Here is a 20,778-nt window from a genome sequence, read left to right as displayed (position 1 = left end):
TGTCACTTAACTTTTTAATCATTTAATTTCACTCATTCTCAGTTCTCTGCCCGTGTAGCGTGGTAGTAAGTTATTAAGGCTATTTACCTCAAGGGTTTGGGTTCAAGCCTACCTACCTACCAGAACTTTTTTTTTTTTCTTTTTACACCTCCAAACAAAACACTATTTTTAATTTCTGGGTTTTTTTTTGTTTTTTTTACATAGGCATCATCACTTAAGGCCCAGAGACTACTCGAGGATAAGAGTTTAAGAGTGTACAGTAAAAATTGGACAATATAGTAATCATTAGTAATGGAAATTCGGTAAATTTATTAGCTTAAGTGGAACGGCTCATCAAGAACTTGTTTATATGAGACTTGAAGACAACCATATTGTAGTCAGCTGGAAAGCAGGCAAACGGAAGACAGTTCCACAAGCGTGCAGTTCTAAGAAAGAAGCTTTGATCATGGAATCTACGTTTAAGTTTAGGCACAGATAAAGAGTGGGGGGAATTATTGATAGTGTTTTCAACTAGACGAGTGTTTCTTGTGAATATTTAGCTAGGGGCGGGGTATAGATTGGAGCTCAGACGAGCACTTGCCATAAAAATAACGATAAAACGGAGACGAACTTGCAACATCTCTTCTGTGAGGAAGAGGTTGCAGGGAAGAGAAAAGGGCATCCCTACGAGGCTACAAAGTCTATTTTGAACTCTTATCAAGGCAGGATAAGTCCTTTCTAGCAGGTCCTGCTCAGATGTGGTAACAGTACTACATCCTTGGATGTACCGTGCTCTTATATAGGTAGAGAATTGCATCAGGAGTGAGATATCTACTGGATTGATAGGATTTTTCCAGCGGCCTTAGCAACGGATTTGATGTATGTGTTCCATTTCAGGTCAGGAATAAAGGGGAAGCCCAGAAGCTTGTAAAAACATGAAACCTCCCCAAGACGAGAGCCATTCATTTCAATTGATGCCAGATGGGCATTAAAGCGTTAATGATGGAAAGATAGAAGCTTGGTGTTAGATGCATTAAAAGTAACCAGCCACCTCTTTCCCTATTGTACCACATGTTCAAGACCAGAGGAGAAATAATCGGAGAGAACTTGGTTGTTTATGGTCTTAGATGTGCTACCATAGATAGTAGTGTCATCAGCATAAATGTCTACGAATAATGTAAGGATGTGATTTGGAAGATCATTAATGTAAATCAGGAAGAGAGTTGGGCCCAGGATGGACCCCTGAGGGACTCCAGCATTAATATTGTGAGCTTCTAGTTTTTGCCCATCAACCACTACTAAATTATTTATTATACTGAATTTAAAACTATACGTAATTAAATTCTTATTACTGTTATAATTAAATTATTACATAAATTATATTTCTTTGTATTTCTTAATTCTAAAACTATAAATTTATTTAATTGAAGTTTAGGAATTCGCTATATAGTCCGTTTTTGTGCTACGAAATAGATACTGTCAAGAATTGTAAGTGTCAACTGAATTAAAGAAATAAATAGTAAGATGGTCAACATAATGAAACTTGGAATATAGACTTTTGTCATTTATTCATTATATATATATATATATATATATATATATATATATATATATATATATATATATATATATATATATATATATATATATATATATAGTGTGTGTTGGGTCCATAAAGGATAGAGTAATTTCCTCTAGAAACTCGTGTAGGAGAGCACAATGTGAACAAGTTAGAAAGAAGAAACTGAACACAGCCATTTTCTATTCTAATTTATTTCACTTCCAGTTAAACTACTGCTGACCTAATCTCATCTGATGATCCTCGTTGTTTACTAGGTGAAATAAATTATGCAAAATGGCTATCTAGTTCTTTTTTTCTATCATATATTTTATGAGAAAGGTCCATCAAGCATTCTCACTATTATAAATCTTATAGAATTAAGATCTGGGCAGAACTTAGAGAATGACTTAATAAAATTTCAATTTCTTTTTTTTTTCTTAACCTGTGACCTCACTGAACTTGTTTTTCCATTAGAGAAAGCTTGGGAAACCACTGTTCTACACAATTAAAGCAAGTCTCATTCTTATTGACTGTTTAAATATAAATTGCGTCCTGCAAATTGTTTACACTTTTTTTTTTTCTTCAAGTGAATTTCTCTTGAACTGTTGCTGAGTTACATTTTTTAAATCGAGTGTTATGACCTTCACTTTGGGAAGGTGGATTTACAACTAAAGGTTTTATGCGCTTGACATATTTTGACTGCATAAATAATCAAGATTTATTATTTGCACCTAGATATGTGTGTGATCGTTTGTTTATTTTTTTAAGTAGAATTTTATTTGTCTTGTTTTAATTAATTTAGTGTTTTATGCTGATACTTGAAACAATTTGTATGAGTCTTTCTAAGTATTCTTTGCTCAATAATGATAAAGACCATTGTATGTGTGATGGGAGGATGCCATTATTTTTCATGATTCTGATTTTTAAAATCTCTAAATATTTAGCTATAGAGACCCCCCCCCCCGTCCAGATTACCGTAAAAATCCATATAATAGGTACATATATTTTCACAAACATAAAAATGCACTCGTGGAGTTGATTCGATGATTCGTTGTACCGGTAGATTAAAATCAATAAATATTTATTTCATAATTAGTACCAGCAATGGAAAATTAAGATTTAAACAAAAACAAAAGAATCGTTTTTGGAATCTGAAAAAAGGCACAATTTTTCTGATTCCAATACCATAAGTGTTGATTTTTTTTTTTCCAATTCTGATTAATCATACCAACATGTGTGTGTGTATATACACACACACACACACACACACACACACGTGCGGTGGGATGATAAAATTGTCTCCATAGCGAAAACAACTCTACAGCTTAAAGGAATGAAAAAAGAAAATAGCAAGTCAGACTACCTTTGTTGTGTGAAATGAATTCATAAAAACACTTTATTTCCATAATGAGATTAAAAAAAAATTTTTTTTACCTTTGTGCACTGATTGATACACATTTTTTTTTTTTTTTTTTTAACATTTTAGTTTGATATGTTTTTTTCATTTTATTTTTTTCATTCACCAATTAAAATGTTATTTTATATGAATATTAGTGAAAAAACTGGTGGAGCAATTTTTTTTTCTATTATTGGCATCTTGTTTTTGAATAATTCACTTTAAAGGTATTGTTATTAGATATTGTTTGAATAGGAATGGTAATTTATATATTTAATTTTTTTCAATCCTTTGGGATGAGGCTTCATAATATATATATATATTTTTTTTCTCAGGCTGTTATTTTCATCTTTATAGTTGTTGTTGTTTCACCACGTTTTGGCCAACTCATCCTTTGGCTTCCTTAAGATGTTAACCACCTGAAGAAGGCCAGAGGATCAATTGACGGGAAACAGTGAAACAACAACTACTATGAGGTTAACAGCCCGTAAAAAAAAAAAAAAAAAAAAAAAATGAATGCACAAAGAATGGTAAATGTTTTTTTATGAGATTGTGATTCTTTCCCTTTCTTTATATATTTTATTTTAACCAAATATTCAAATGTTGAAGAATATAAATTTTTTTTTTTTTTTTTTTAAGAATATAAAAAATTTTTTTTTTTTTTTCCAGAAGACTGATCGATCATTGTTAGCTCAATTCTACTATGCAGATGAAGAGCTGAACATGGTGGCTGCCGAGTTGGACAGCTTTGATGGTCGAAAAGACCCCGAACGCTGTACACTTTTGGTTAACCAACTCCGAGGATGCCAAGATAAGGTCTTAAATATTATCCAAAAGATAATGGATCAAGCAATTGATGTGGAACGAGCTAATCGGGATTTCAGAGTCAAGTTTCCTGATGATGTCTTACAAGAGAGTCTGGCAGGACAATTATGGTTTGGAGCTGAGGTAAAGTAGATCTTTTTGTTCTATTATTTCAGATGATTTCATGCAACAGAGCATGGATGTGCATATGGCAACTGTATGCAAATACCAAGCCGTGTGCAAAGTGGCATCACAGTAAGGAAAAAAGACTATAAAAAGACTGTGCACGGACCAAGACATCACGCATCGCAGGAGAATGAGGAATAAATTTCATTTCTTAAAACCTGAAACAGCGCGTTGAAATTCTTTCCTATTCTTTGTCTCCTTTGCGACTGAGTCTACAACGTATTGGGTCTATGCTTGTAAATATGTACTACATTGCATTCAGACTAAAATATTTTGTGTTGTATCAATAGGACTATTGATCATGTCTCTCTCTCATATATATATATATATATATATATATATATATATATATATACTAGATGTATCTGTGACATATTGGATCACAACTATCACTATTCTACTTTGATTTCTTTCAAAAATTTATAAATTGTGACATGTCTATTAAGCATTTCTTCTTGAAGCGAGAGAGAAAGTAGTCATTTTCATCCTCTCTATGAACTTTACTCACTATGCTCGTGTCTCGTCCATAAATCTTTCTAATTCCCCCCCCACCCCCACCAAACTTTCGCAAAAAAGCACTTGTAAAGCTACGACCACTATCAGCAAGTTCCCCTATTTCCTATGAATTTACTATGAACTGTTTTACAAAATATTCATGGAAATTAGATGTACAAATAACTGAATCTGCTAGATATGCAGTATTCTAAAAGAATTCAGTTATTGATTTAGACAATCAAGATGTTTTCATTGTAATATGTCTGTGTGATTAATTAAAAATAAACTTTGGGATTTATTCATTTAGATGTGTGTGTGTGTGTGTATATATATATATATATATATATATATATATATATATATGTATATATATATATATATAATGAAATACTGAAATTACAGATTGTATAATACTGTAAACAGAAAGTCCAAATAAATATTAGTATCAATATTTATAAAACTATCCAGACAAGCAGATAAAGAAAGCTGAATATGCGAGATAGAGCAATAATATAAATGGAAATTCTGAATTAAATTATGTAGAATTACAACAAAACTTACGGCTGACAAGGGATGTGGGTAATTATAAGTTTTGCTTATTACTTTTTACACCATGTGCTAATAAGCAAATTATCCATATCTATTTTGCTAATGACATTTCCTCCAATGAGATGAGCCAATCATTTTAAATCCATGGATTACGGAAAATATTTAATAATTATTTGTAATTTTAAATAATTTAATTCAAATTCTCCACTTTTGTGTGTATGTATATATATATATATATATATAATGTGTGGAAGTTTTGTGACTTTTGTTTTAGTGTAAATGCTGGCCAATTTTTTATTGAGAAATATATTTCTCTACAAAGCTAATTCAGTGAAAAAATTAATTGAAAAATGAAAACAATATTCTTTATTAATTATTGAACAATTTTTATGAAACTTAAAAAAATAAACTAAAATTCAAATAAAGAAAAAAATGTAAGCAAGTTTTTGAATAAACAAATGACATCAAGCACAAAAATTTTGTTTTTTGTAATTTTATTTTGTGATTTATTTTGTTTTCAAATCAAAATAAATATTTGGATATTTTATATATAATTAACCAAATGTTTTACAATTTTTTTCTATTAGGGTTAAGGTGTTCAGCATCTTTTAGCATCTTGTAACATTTTTTTGTAAATTGTCCAGATGATTCCAATAGAACGGTTCTTATACTGCATATGTACACTTATTCATTTCGATATTTCGTTTCTCTCCCACCATAAAGAAGCATGAAATCTTCTCTTAATTGCCATAGCTCTCAAGTTCAGTCTGACTAGAGTAGTAGTAGTAGTAGTAGTAGTAATAGAATTATCTGTCACTTTCATTTATGAGTTAACTAGAATATATTGTTTATGGATCATTTATTTACAAAATATATGCCTACAAAACAAACTAATCTACAAACTCTTTGCATAGAAAACATTAATTGGGTCCTGGCATAAAAAAAAAACCTGGCAACAGTTGACATGCTATAAAAACGCAGTACCGGAACAAATATTTATAGATAAGTTTTAAATTTATAGTACAAGGTAACCAAAAGTTCTGTCTGTTTGTAAAGGCAGGCAAACCCCCCCCCCCCTAAAAAAAACGCTTCACAATATTAGTCTCTAAAGTAATTGTCATCAGCAGCCGGCACCTTCTGCCAACGTGTCTTCAACTGCTCAATCGCCTTATGGTAGAATCTAAGGGGTTGTTGCAAGTCTGATTCATTGAAGGATTTCCCATAAAGATGATTGTCCAGGGAGTGATAAAGGTGGTAATCAGATGACACAAGGTCACCCATCCATGTTGCTATATGGCATTCTTCACCTCTTGTTGTGCGACCTGCAGCCTGGTGTTGTCATGGCGGTAAAGCACACCTTTGCAAGTCATCAGTGCTGGCACCTTCTGGCAAAATGCCTGTAGCACACGTTTCAATTTCTGTGAGTATAAGTCTCTAGTGACTGTTTAGCCTGTTGTTAGCAGTTCATAATGAATCATTTGATGACCTGTCCATCAGGCACAAAGCATAATCTTGTGTGGGTGCATAGGTGGTTTTGCGGTGTTGGGGGCAGTTTTCCGAGGAGACAGCCAATGTCTAGAATGCTTGGAAGTTTCGTACAGAATCCACTTTTTATCACTGGTAAGCACTCGATTGAAAAGGATGCAGTGCAGTGGTAAGAAAGCAAACAGCCCTGAATGAGATCACTAGACATTTCCATCCTTCTCAGAGCTATCTGACCTATAACTGATGGCCGGGCACGTTATGGATTTTTTTTTTTTCGTCTGATTTTCTTACATTTCGACCGTCCAAATTTGAAAACAATTGCTACACACATTTTGTATATATTTCAACTTCATTCAATGGCTAATCACAAAAAAAAAAACAAAGAAAAAACAACTTTATTGGTTACCTAGTATTATTTGCAGATCTTGTTAGTAAGTTGATGAATCTTGAGCAATTTTTTTATTCTGCATTACATGTACCTATCCAGCATTGCTCAGTATGCAGTAGTCATTTTAGCTTTTAATCTTATTTCTTTTTTTTTTTTTTTTCATTTTTTTTTAAGTTGACAACTATTGTATTCAATATAAAGTGGAGTTATGGAGTTAACCCCCTTCTTAATTTTTAATTTTAGGTGATTATTTAAAAATGTTTCATCTTAGTTGTCTGTAAACATCTAAGTAATTTTTCAAATAAATTGTATCAAAATGCTTTATTGCTAAGAACATGATACAACAATAATAAATAAAAATTATCTTATTCGTAATATTTGGACAATTCAGACTACTCTTCTCATCATGGATGTTGTTCTCACAGCGTTTTGGCTGATGTAATCTCCGAATTAAAACTTCTACCTGGTCATGGCTGACAGAAGTAGATGAAGCTACTCCTGTGGATTAAATAAAACGTTTCTTTTGAAATTTCATATAACAGATTTCCGAGTTTGGCAAGATGCACCTGAAGATGATCAGAGATTATTTGAGATAAGAACAGTAGTTTGAATAAACATCCAAATAATGCTCCACCTCAAAAAAATTTTGATACAGAAAATTTTTTATTTTATTGCAGACTATTATCCTCATCTTTTTAGTTGTTCCACGATGTTTCGGCCAACTATTCCTCTGGCCTTCGTCAAGTGGTAACCGCGGCGGGGGTAGGAACTTCGAATCTCCTAATTGCATTCTCAGCAATTACTGCCATCCTTAGTTGTTGTCTCACCATGTTTAAAATAGTATATATTATATATACCATTCAGTAAGGACCTGACCATGGAAGATCAGATAATAAATAAATGTGGATTTATAAGACCAAAAAAAATCCAACCTTGATCGCCCTTCGGGGCCCGTGGCGCAGTTGATAGATGTCACATCTCTTTGGTTCCAGGTGAGCATTGTTTGAAGATAGCGGTTTCAAATCTATCCAAAGCTGGCCAGAAGCTTAGTTGGCCAAAACGTGGTGAGACAACAACTATGGAAGGCAGTAATTGCTGAGGATGCAGTTAGGGGATTCAAAGTTCCTACCCCGTCGCGGTTACCACCTGAAGAAGGCCAGAGGAATAGTTGTCCGAAACGTTGTGAAACAACTAAAAAGATGAGGATAATTGTTTGCAATAAAATAAATTAATAAATAATACTCATCTCAATAATGAATTCCAATTAAATAATATATATAGAAAATTCTTTTATTCATCAGTTTAAATGTTATTTGGGTTTGACTTTTAAAATTCAACAAAATGACTCCAGATTAGATTTAAGTTTGAATTTTTGACTATTTGGTAAATTGTAGTACCAAGTAGATGTCAATAAACAATACAAAAATGAACTAAGTGACTCGTTGTCGAGACAGACAATAAATCCCAGAATGCTGTACGTAATAATCTTCAGTGTAAACAAACTTTGCAATTTGTTACCTTTGCTCTACCACTGAACTCCTTGTGGTATTTGTGTATGCTTAAAAAATATGTCTACAGTAAAATAATTCCAAGTATTTTTTTTTTTTTTTCACCTTTTAACAGAAAAAATCGTGTTTGAGTTTTAACATTAATGAAAACTAATTTGAGAAAGCAAAAAAAAAAAAAAAAAACTTATTTTCTATCGAAACTCCAATATTTATCCCAAATCTATTTGCATTGCAAACATGGCGTTGTTCTAGTTAAGCTAAAGCAGTTTTACTGGTTGGATATGTAATAATTGGCACTATTTTAGATCTGTGTCAATGTGTATAGTCGTTACTTTGTTGATAAGAGATAAATTGCTGAAACATTACACTCGGCTATCAAATCAAAACTGCCATCCTATAAGCTCTCTTCCCTCATAGCCAAGACCACCAGAAAATATTAGCTTAAAAATTTTTTTTCATCACCTGTGTTATTGCTGATATTCATGTATAATTATGGAATTAAGTCATATTTCATGTATAAATTATCATTTTCAATGACCTAAAGAAAACAAAACATCAACTGTTGACTTTTTATTTAGAGCAGAGGATTTTTTTCTAAATTCAATTCTGATGGTGTGCACTGTCTGACTTGCTATTTATTTTATCACTTTCCTGCAGCATATTTTTTTTATTTGCTAACTTTTTGTGACAAGATTGAAGTACACTTATTTCCAGACATAAATATACAAATAAATGCTTCTTAGTTATCTTAATAGAGTAGAGAATGATTAGGAAGTTCACTTTAAATATTCATAATGGCAATGAAGAAAGTTTTCAGAAATAGAATCAATGTTTTGTTATAAATATGGTTGGCAGTCAATTTTTTTTTTTTTCTACATGACTCCAACATTCGCTCTACAAATCCTATAAAACTGGCTCGTATTGATTAGTTTCAGGCGTCTTTTATTTGGGATATAAAAAGCTTCGATTATTCTATGATGACTTTATGATTTAATGATGCATGTGCAGTCTGCAGAATGTAGCCCCGACTAACCCAACAAGCAGCAAAATTCCACCTCTACACTGTAGAGATCTTTAGATGTTGGAAAACTTTCTACTCAAATAGTTTCTTCCCTCAAACTGCTAGACTTTGGAATTCCCTCCCAGATCCCTGCTTTCCTGACCAGAGGTTAAAGTGTACTGTGAGCAGACATCTTGCTGCTCAACGCCATACATAATATCCCTGAAAATGTCCCAAATAGTAGCCCTTTACATTCAAATAGCATTGTGCCTTGTTTGGGGCGGGGTGTTCTTTGGATTTGGCCATACCATAACAGTCTCCTGTTCTACACACATCTCCTTTTACTGTCCAGATTTAATGTTTTATATATTATTTATCTCCATGCAATGCATGTCCTCATCCCTTACTGGCTAGGTTTCACTTCTATGCGAGCATACACATGCCTGATAGACTCTTCCTTTGGTTGACACTAGTGATGCTCTGCTGGCAGAGATTCCCTAAACTTCCTCCATCCACTCCGTCTTATAAGAAAACAGTTGATATGTCATGATTCACAACATTGAGAAGACATTCCCTACCAGATTTCAAAGTCTTCAGACTATGCTCAAGATGATATTTGTTCCTTGTTTATGATGCTATGTATGCATGCATATATTTATTAATCTACTAAGCCAGTTATATATACTCAGCATTGCCAGGTTGAAACATATTGGCTTGGAGAAGGTTTAGTCACATACTATTTAATATACACTGAATATCCTTTCTTACGATTTTTCCTGAAAGTGGACCATGTGTTGGATTTATGGAAGCATAAAACATCGATTTTCGTCTATAAAAATTAAACAGGAAATAACTCTCATAGCTTAAGGGGAAATAACTCTCACTGATTTAATAAATAAACACTTCCGTTTTTATAGGCAACTGATGTTGTAATAATAATTGAAAATAAATTTAATTAAATATAAATTCCATTAAAAATAAATTTATCAAATTCACTTTAAATAAGATTTCTGAGTAGAACGGTTAAAACAATTCTATTACAACAACAATAACATAGGGCTAATTAAAATAGATTTTTTAAAGATATAATATGCAAATGAGGTTACTTATTGAATGTAGATTTCCTTTGAATAAATAGTATATATATATAGAAATCCTGCTGGAATGAAAGCGTGTTCACCCCCCCCCCCGTCCTCATTATGAAAATTTATTTGTGAAACAGTGCACAATCAAATTATGAACAAACAAGCAAACACAGGAATATGACTTTATTATAATAAGGCGTTTTCTCTCTATATGCTTAAACAAAAAATATATTTTCGTTCTGGGATTGGGTTATTTTAATTGTTCTTATTAGCTATAATTTATAATTAACTGAACAAGTCACTCATCTCTCTATTTCTCTATTAGATATCTATGTATTTCTCGCATCCCCCCTCTCATACTATGTTGATTCAACCTTGCTAATGTTTCTTAATGTCTCTCGGAGCATTTAGAGGAAGATTGATTTTTTTTTTTTTTTTCAGCATAATCTAATTTACAAATGTCTCTGCACACACCACAACTGCATATGTAAATTAGATAGAAAAATAAGTTTCTTTACTTTCTATAATAAATGCTATTATGGCATATATTCTTTAGAATTGTCTGATCTATTCAATGCTTCTTTTTTGATTCGTTGGTCTAGTGATCTTCATCAGTTCACTGTTTTAATACCTCATTGTCATACAGCTTCTAATTCCAGTAGCTTCTTTCCCAGAATCGCAAGTTTGTGGCACTCTCTTCCTACTGTTTTCTCTCTATTTTTAATCTTTTTTTTTTTTTTTATACATAGGAGTCACCACTTATCAAGGTCCAGAAGCCACGCGAGGATAAGGGTTGAAGAGTGTCCATAGTCAAAAGGATAATATCATAGTAATCGTTAGAAGTGTAAATTTGGTAAATTGGATTACTTAATGGGAAAGGCTCATGAAGAACTTGTTTACATAGGACTTTGGTCTTTTTAAGACTAAGTTCATCAAGCATCTGCTCTCTTTGCTATAATCATCTTTCTTTCTTGTTAGCTCCTAACATGAAGTGGCTTTACGCCTTGTCTTGAGCTATCTCCATAAAAAATTCTTTTGTAATAAAGAATAATAGTCGTAATTACTATTAATGATCTACAGAGACTCGTGTAACTTTATTAAGCTATCATCTCAAAAAAAAAATCAAATGGTTCTCTTTCCATTCATCATTTCCAATCCCCCTTTCTTGTTCGTCAGTAGGACTGTGACAACAGCATATTCTTCTCATTGTTTTGACTCTCGAGTGTGTATCCGTCGATATCTTATATGTTTTTATATAGAGTGATGTGGTTCTCGGTTGATTAACTGTGTCTAACTTTGTTGGAAATATACTTGAGTCAAAACAATAAGAATATTCTGTTGTGATAGCCCTATTCATCAGTCTCTTTAACCCTTATCTTTCAGTAGCTGTTTCGCCTTGATAAATGGCGACTCGTTAGTAAAAAAAAAAAAAAAAAAAAAAATGGAAGTGATGTTTGTATCTCCACACTGCACCCATACACACACAAAGAAACATTTTGTTTAAATCTATTTGTAAATACCTTTTTTAAAACATCACAACTGAACGGAAATAACACTTACCAGTCCTCCTGACATTTACATCCGGGTCATAATAATTATTTCAGTATCTCTTTATCTGATCATGCCTGTAATTAAGTGTATCACTTGTATTACTAACTTACCTGGCACAGCTTTAGTAGATCTTCGTACTAGGCAGAGATATGTCCTCGACAATCAGTCTTATAGTGGCTTTATTGCTTTCTGGCTGAGATACTGTTCTATTTAGTCTTCAGAGGTCAACTTCTCCAGGTTTTACCTTCTCTCTAAGAAGAGGTTAGTTTATTGCTAATTGCTTGAAGTGTTCCTACCTGGGGAATGCCGGTGGGTCTGCTCAAGCATTTTTGGTAGATCAGAGTGTGGTTATTCCTGTGCGCTAGCTTCTCAAAACGACATTTGACCTTGTGTCTAACCTCCTAGAGAAAAGGTAAATACAATACCTGTTTTTTTTTTTAATTATACAATTATGTATGAACATTATTTTTAGCACAACCGCAACATAATGTTAAAGAACAAAGTCTTTCCAGTTATACGATCAAGTTTCATCACAATCTGTCAAAAAAGTAGAAGTATTATAAATAGTTCAATGAAAAAATAAAGCAGTTTTTAGCCATTTGGGAAGTAATTCCTTACAATAGTGATCTTTTTGCATTTTTGATTAGGAGCAAAGAGTAGTATCTGTTCTAATACTGTATTTAATTTTTCTTTTTAGACCAATAAAATTTTTATTTTTGTCTCAATTCAGTGCCTATTTGAGGGAGCTTGATTTTCCCCATATTAATAACTCAGCATGTGTCTAACTATGACCTCGTTGGGAGGCAAGTGAATAGGATTTGAGGTTTTTAATGTTAAACATATTGTTGAAATGTTTCCGAGTTAACCTTGAGTCTCCATAAAAAAAACAAAAAAAAAGAAGAAAAAAACTGCAGCTGCAGGCATTTTATTTTTTACTTTTATTTTTATTTTTCTAATCAAATTCTTTTGTAACAAGTTTGCTTAAACAGATATTGGGTATTAAAACTGACCATCCCATTTTAATATTGTTATGCAATCATTCTGTTTCTCCCCCCCCTCCCCGCTCCCCATTTTATCTTTCTCTCTCTCTATTTATCCCTGTATTACTCTCCAGCTCTCTCTCTCTCTCTCTCTCTCTCTCTCTCTCTCTCAACCTATAAAATGTATAATTCATTTCAGAAATTATTTTATTTTTCACTGTTTAAAATATTTTAAAACAATCTCAACATTTACAAAATGTGATGTTATTGATTTACTGAAAAATCATTCTTAGAAAAGTCATTGAAAATTATCAGTTTCTTTTATTAAGAAAAAAAAACAATCAAGTATCAAATACTGAGTTGTATTTCAAATGCATACCAAGAACTAAACACAAATTCTTGTGAATCTGTAAACCTTGTATAGCCTGGCTACTTTAATTTGTTTTTACCATATTCAACTGCTGCAGATCAGGCTATGTTTAAAAAAAAAAATGTATTTTGGATTAATATTATTGAATACATATTTAATCATCATTTTAGTGAAGAATAAAGCAAAACAAAAAAAAATGGCCGATATTAGATTGCCATTTGATTGTAATCCAACTTGGCCTTAAATGTACGATTTGGACACTAACTTAACTGTCTAGTGGTGGACCCTTCAAGGGTGACCAGACTCTTACTGGTCATTGGAAAATACTGCTCAGAACACACAATATATGTATAACCTTAAGTTTTTGTGGCAACGCTGTTTACTTCGACTGGCTGTACGTCGCTTTAACATCGTGCTAAGTTCTCTTCTCACAACGGCACTGTCTGTGTCTTCATTGTCTGGGCGTCAGGTAGACCTGAAATTAACTGCACCTTCAATTCAACAGGCAATCAACAAATAAAGAAAAAGCAAGTGGTCATTTTTCTTATAAACAAAAAAATAATTATCCACGGAAAGTTACTTAACAAAATTGCTCTGAGACTGGCGGCTTCAATCAGTAAAGTCAGGGTTTGTGTCTCTACAGTGTAGATTCAGTGGTTTAGAATAGGGTTAGACTTAAGTCAGGGATTTCTCTCTGACGGGCGTGAAAACCCCAGGTGATTGGCAGTGTGTGTCCTCGAGGCTATTTTGCCTTTTTTTTCTTTTTTTTTTTTTTTTTTTTACACAGGCATCACCACATTATCAAGGCCAAGGGGGCCACTCGAGGATAAGGGTTAAAGAGTGTACAGCAGAAATTGGACAATATAGTAATCATTAGTAATGGAAATTCAGTAAATTTGTTAACTTATATGGAACGACTTATCAAAAACTTGTTAACGTTAGACTTGAACACAACCATATTGTAGTCAGCCGGAAAGCAAGAAAACGGAAGACAATTCCACAGGCGTGCAGTTCTAAGAAAAAAGCTTTGTTCATGGAATCTACATTTAGGTTTAGGCACAGATAAAGAGTGGGGGGAATTATTGATAGTGTTTTCAGCTAGACGGGTGTTTCTTGTGAAAGTTTGGCGAGGGGGGACCATAGACTGAAGCTCAGTCGAACACTTTCCATGAAAATAACGATACATCAGAGACAAACTCGCAACATCTCTTCTGTGAGATAGAGGTTGCAAGGAAAAGAAAAGGGCATCTCCTACGAGGCTACGAAGTCTATTTTGAACTCTATCAAGGCAGGACAAGTCCTTTCTAGCAGCTCCTGCCCAGATGTGGCAACAGTACTCCATCCTTGGACGTACCTGGCTCTTAGATAGAGAATTGCATCAGCAGTGAGATATCTACTGGATTGATAGAAAGATCCCACCATTTTTCCAGCGGCCTTGGCAACAGATTTGATGTACGTGTTCCATTTAAGATCAGGAGTAACGGTCAAGCCCAGAAGCTTGTCAAACTTGAGGCCTCCTGAAGACAAGAGCCATTCATTTCAATTGATGCAAGATGTGGATCAGAATGTTGATGATGTAAAGAGAGAAGCTTGTTTTTAGATGCAAGTAACCAGCCACTCCTTTCCCTATTGTACCACATGCTCAAGATCAGAGGAGAGAGAATCGGAGAGAACTTGGTCGTTTACGGTCTTAGATGTGCTACCATAAATGGTAGTGTCATCAGCATAAATGTCTACAAATGATGTAAGGATGTGATTTGGAAGATCATTAATGTAGATCAGGAAAAGAGTTGGGCCCAGGATGGACCCCTGAAGGACTCCAGCATTAATACTGTGAGCTTCTGATTTTTGCCCCTTAACTATTACTCTTATGAACTTATCAGAAAGAAATGATTTAATAATTGAGAAGACATTTCCAGCTATACCATAGCTAGAGATCTTGTGAAGTAAACCTTTATGCCATACCCTATCAAAGGCCTTAGATATGTCAAGAGCAATTGCCCTAGAAAGGTTGCCTCCGTCGAGAGATTTGCTAATCCTATGAGATATAACTGTAAGCACATCTGCTGTAGATCTAGCAGAACGGAAACCATATTGAGTGTCACTAAGAAGGTTATTTTTGTTGAGATGGTTGATTACTTCTGTATTTAACACAGATTCCAGCAACTTACTCATGATGCACAGGAGACTTATTGGCCTGTACTGAGAGGGGGATGAGCGATCACCGGGTGGGTTCGTGAACAATCTGAGTGGGGTCATAAAAATCATGACAGAACCTCCCCTCATCATCGGTCTTGTTTGAGTGGTTCAACCATTCCATGTTGTGAACATTGAAGTCTCCACATACGTGAATGTTAGCTGAAGGATAAGCAGATAGGACTTGGTCAATTTTCTCAGATATGCTTTTAAAGATAGTAACTCCGCTGTTGTGGGAGCGATAGAGAGTAAATATAAATGTAGTAGTGTGAGCTAATGCAACCTGGAAGCACATATAGGGTGTTAAGATCTTCTCTGGAGATGTCCCTACCACATGGAAAGCCATCTTTAATATAGGCACATATTCCATGCCCATGGCGATCTTGGGGGTCAGATTTAGAAGTTAAGTTAAAGTATCCTTTAATTGCGAACTCTTCTAGGGAAATAGCCTGTCCAATGCCAGTTTCGCTTAAAAATAAAGGTCTGGTTTAGTCTCCTGTAATTGGGTTTCAACCTCTGGAAGGTTAGAACGTAGACCCCCTGATGTTGAAGGAGACATGGTAGTAGGGGTCTACGTTGAAAGTTGGAGAACCAGGTTTAATCGTGTATTTTTTCTTGAAACTTGTCATATATATATATTTTTTTTTGTAGAACATAAGGTAAAGCCGTAACAATTACCCACTAATATGGCATCGAGAGGCCCCACCAGAAGCTACTGCATGGTCCAGAATCCATTCACCAAATGGCAATACAGCAGCCCCAGTACTTTGCACCTGTTGATAGGACAGCCTCCTTAGTGGTTAATCCAAGGTTCGGGTTCCTGACTATCAGGCGAATAACATCAGCCCAGATAAAACGTTTACCTCCAGCACCCTTACTAGTAACATCGCTACAAGGATAGACATAGAAACAAAATTTCCGCCATCTCTGCCAACTGTTCGCACAAAATACTGCCAACCTAGAAAACAACTTTTTCTTCTCCCTTTGTCAGAAAATCACTCATTAAAAAATGAGGACTGAGGGACAAATAAGGAGAAGCGAGTGTAATGGGAGCTGCCGATAACGCATCCACAATGCATTTTCTACTCTCCATTTAAAAAAAAAAAAAAAAAAAAAAAAAAAAATTAAGTATTATACTTAATAAAAGTCCAACGGACGTGTTGAAGGGAAAGTATGGTGATAGATTCCCCTCTCACAAACTAAAAATGAATACAATTACCTAATCTATTTTTGCAATCAACTAGGTAGATAAATAAACACTTATCGACGAGAAAAACGCTAGCATTTAATAAAACAGAAATACATAAATTAAATACTGAAATAAAATGTAGTTATTAATATTTGAATCTAAAGATAAAAAGCACGATTAATATAGAAGTCACTTATCTCGAAAAAACACTTCCGTCTCCAAAATGCAAACTGTCATTCAAAAGACTTTCTTTTTTTTTTTTTTTTTTAAATTAACCGTTAAAAGAAAAGCGTGATCTTATTCTGGACTTTAGCTAGTCATGTTTTAAGAAACTTGCGATATAAAAGAAAAGCAGGGGAGGGGGTCTTCTGAAAGTTAGTTGGTGACGTTATTGCAAGATAAAATGAAAGCAGGATTAAGGGGTGGAGACTGAAAGGATAATATAATGGAGAATCAGGTGGGCTTAAACCTGCCTCCGATCCTCAGAATTTAATTTCACAATTTTCAGAAAATCAAGTAGTTTTTGAAATTCTCAAGCTCTTAAAATAAATTTTCTTTTCTTCCCCAAATATGTATCTCTGACTGACGCTCTTAACAGAAAGGTCCATTGCCTTCACTCTCTATTGGGTCTTTACCTTTCACCATCACTCATGTGGGAGGGTCCCTCCTCCTCTTGCTTTATTTGTATAACCAAGGGTTTTTCCCAAATGCCATTTTGTATGAGTAAAAAAAATAAATAATTTGGTTATCTTTTGGAGGTGATCAAATTCCCGAACACTAACTAATAGACACTTAAATTTGTATCTACGATCTTGTTTTACCTTAACCAAAAAAACTCATAATATCTGGCCTATATTTCCGGTGACCCACCAATAAATTTTGATCACCACAGAATATGGTTAACTGCTTTTCTTAACGAAGGTGGCCTATCCAAATGGAACTTGACAAATTGGCAAAAGGTGCCATTCTGACAATTTTTCCTAGATATATTATATCCCAAACATCAACGTTTTCAGCTAGTGTTTTTTTTATGGCCGTTTATGTCAACACAAATTATCAAAAAAAAAAAAAAAAACGTTTCTTCTTTATCAATATCCACAAATAAGTGTGTGCATGTATTAAATCAATATAAAAACCTTTCTTAACAATACTCTTTCTTTCCTTCATCATCATCATTATCATTATATCTAATGATAATGTCACAATAATCGCTCAAAAATCGAAAATAAAATACTGGTAGAACAACCAGCATTTTGTTTAATTTTCAATTTTTAGGCGACTTAAGCACAGCCGACCATCTAATATAAGCCATTTTTATTTCTTGTTCTAACTTAAAACTAGACACTACTTGTATTTTAAAGTAAATAAACGCTTTAAAATAGGTTTTATTTGTGCTTTAACTTGTCCAAAGGGGTAGAAGAGTAACTTAACTTGCCTTTGGTAATCTTCATAATGTTCATATTTGTTTTTTGACCACTCTTTCATTCTGTTTATGACTGAAAAATGCTCCAATTTTTTTTTTCGCATAAATTATTTAAATTATGGTTAAATCCAAATTATTTAGCATGAAATCTGTTCCAGCATTCTCAGACAATTTATTTTTTATATCAACCTTTTTTTTTTTTATAGTCAGTCATAGCAAATTTCATCCGATGCTAAAATAATCACCGTATATACTTGTGTATAAGTAGAATTTCTGGGAGACGATTTTAAGGTTAATTTTTGGAGAAGACTTATGCATGTTTTTGGAAATGTTGTTAAAGAGCGGCTCGGCACTGGGTCATAACATAGAAAACGCCATTTCGTTTGTGCACTCTGTATATTATCGGCAATGGGGAGATATCTCATTTTAAACTCAGTAATATAATAGATGTTTACTTTTTAAGTTGAAAAATGTGCAATCAAATAGCGAGTAATATGGTCTTGCTGCATCCCGGGCAATGCTGGGTAGGAACAGCTAGTATATGATAAAATGATTATTAATTTTAGATTAATTATGACTTCTTTTGGATGAATGTTTGTAGTAAGAACGCTGATTTATTTACTTTGTCAAGGCAGATAATGGTAAATGCATTTATACAATTTTTTTTATAATCCAAATAATTAGATTCATCGATTGCTTTGCATGGATTTTATATGATGAATTGGGGAAATTTTCTAAGCCAATAAATCTGAGATTGGATTTCTGGATTGCTGTGCATAGATTATAACAAATCAGGGATATTAGGAAAGCTCAATTTTGAAACCTAGAAAGGATGTAAATAATCATAAGAAATTTTGTGAAGACTTTCTATTTTTTATTTTTACCTCTATATCTGACAATAATTTAATGATTGTCTTTTATATAATACAAAACAATCATGCTGAAAATGGTGACTTTTTTTTTTTTTTTAGTGATAAGTGATATTTAGTTTTGGAAAAACATTTAAAAAATATCTTTTATACAATAAAATCAGCAGATATTGAAAATTTGGTTCATTGTGACAATATGAAAAAAAAGAGCAATTTTATAATATAACAATCTATTATCGATTCACTAGCTTGCACACGTCCCATACAATGATAACTCGCTGATAAAAGCCAATGGTGTTCCCTGGAGTCTGAGTGACTTTTTTTGATAACATTGCAGATGCTCTTACATAATTGCAACAACCGTTTACTATGGATTTATTACCGATAATTCTTATTGACTTGTGAATGGTCTCTCTTCACGACTATTTTGTATGACTTCAGCCGAGTTTGATGCCATTACTTAATTTTATTTAAGAGAGGGAAAGATTATGAAATTTCTTGTCATTTCAGTTCCTTTGGATTCATGTGCTGATGTTCTGTTTTATTTTTATGTTGACTTTCATATGATCAGCATTTTCAATTTATGTGCATTCATTTTCAAAGTTGATAATTTTCTTTAAGATTTTATCTTTTTTCACCATTGTTGTCCTTCGTATAGTCTCTTAAGTTCCAGTTTTTTCAGGACTGTTCCTAGTGCATGTATGATTATTGCTGACTTTTTGGGTTTGTTTTACAGTCAGACATTCAAAAATATATAAAATAAATGTCATCAAAGGCAAGATAAGTTACTCTTCTGTTTATCTGGAAAAAGATTTTAGTGGTTTTACTCCCTTTAAAACATCTATTTGGTTTGAAAAACATATAGTGTTTAGCGATAGGGGAAAAGAAGAAAAAATGGTTGCAAACTGACACCTAACTATTTAAAGCTTTGATAATGGCTTGAAAATAAAAATAAAACAAAATACTGTTAGAAACCCACCCAATATATCATGGTAACATATATTGGGGTGGGTTTCTTCTAACAGTATTTAGTATAATTTTTTTTATTTATAAGTCATTTTCAAAACTTTAAGGTGTCAATTTGCAGTCATTTTTATTGTTCTCACGTAACACTCGACACTGTTATTCAAATCAAATAAGCGTTTTAAAGTGAGAAAAACCGCTAAAAACTTTTCCAGGTAGGTAGAAGAGTAGCTTATCTTGCCTTTGATAACATTTCTTTTATATATTTGAATTTTTGACCACTTTTTCGAATTTCTGTGTATTGTAAAAAAAAAAAACAAGACTTTTTCTTCCATATAAACTAATATTATTAATGCATTAATGATTTCTCACCATCCAGTGCTACCTGCTGGTATTCTCCAGAGCGTAAGTGATAACAATTCTCCTCAATCATCTAGTTCACACTCCTATTAGCTAGCTAGTGTTTACATGCAAATACCTACCGAGAAAATGCAGCAGTAAAAACTGACTTTGTCATGTTAAACAAAGTCGAGGAGCATGGCAACTTCGGTTGAGGTGAGCAGTGGCTTGAAGAAGGCAAAAAAGGTGATTGACATGTGATATAAAGACAAACTGGAACCTAAAAAACAATCGCCATCATCCCGTTTATAATAGGAGCTGAAGACCTCAACAATAAAGAATTTTAAAGTATCTAGACAATATTATCAAAGAACTAAAGAAATTTAAATAATTAAACTTAATGAAACAGACAGAATCCTAAAAAGAGCACTCGGTTGGAGCCTCTAAATAGCAGGCAATTGT

General features: G+C 33.2%; 1 protein-coding gene across 1 annotated transcript in view; it reads left to right on the top strand.

The window, feature by feature from the left end:
* The window catches only part of LOC145245925 (lateral signaling target protein 2 homolog), a 169,850-nt gene that overhangs the window by 116,703 nt on the left and 32,369 nt on the right, over positions 1–20,778 (top strand). The window contains exon 2 of the mRNA XM_080107666.1: positions 3,606–3,884. Within this exon, the coding sequence (XP_079963792.1) occupies positions 3,606–3,884 (279 nt within the window). The remainder of the gene's footprint in view (positions 1–3,605; positions 3,885–20,778) is intronic.

This window comes from Euprymna scolopes, chromosome 23 (assembly GCF_053919585.1).
Source record: "Euprymna scolopes isolate OS-2025 chromosome 23, ASM5391958v1, whole genome shotgun sequence".
Classification (NCBI taxonomy): domain Eukaryota; kingdom Metazoa; phylum Mollusca; class Cephalopoda; order Sepiida; family Sepiolidae; genus Euprymna; species Euprymna scolopes.
The sequence above is the reverse complement of the archived record's forward strand: the minus strand, read 5'-3'. Positions and strand labels throughout refer to the sequence as shown.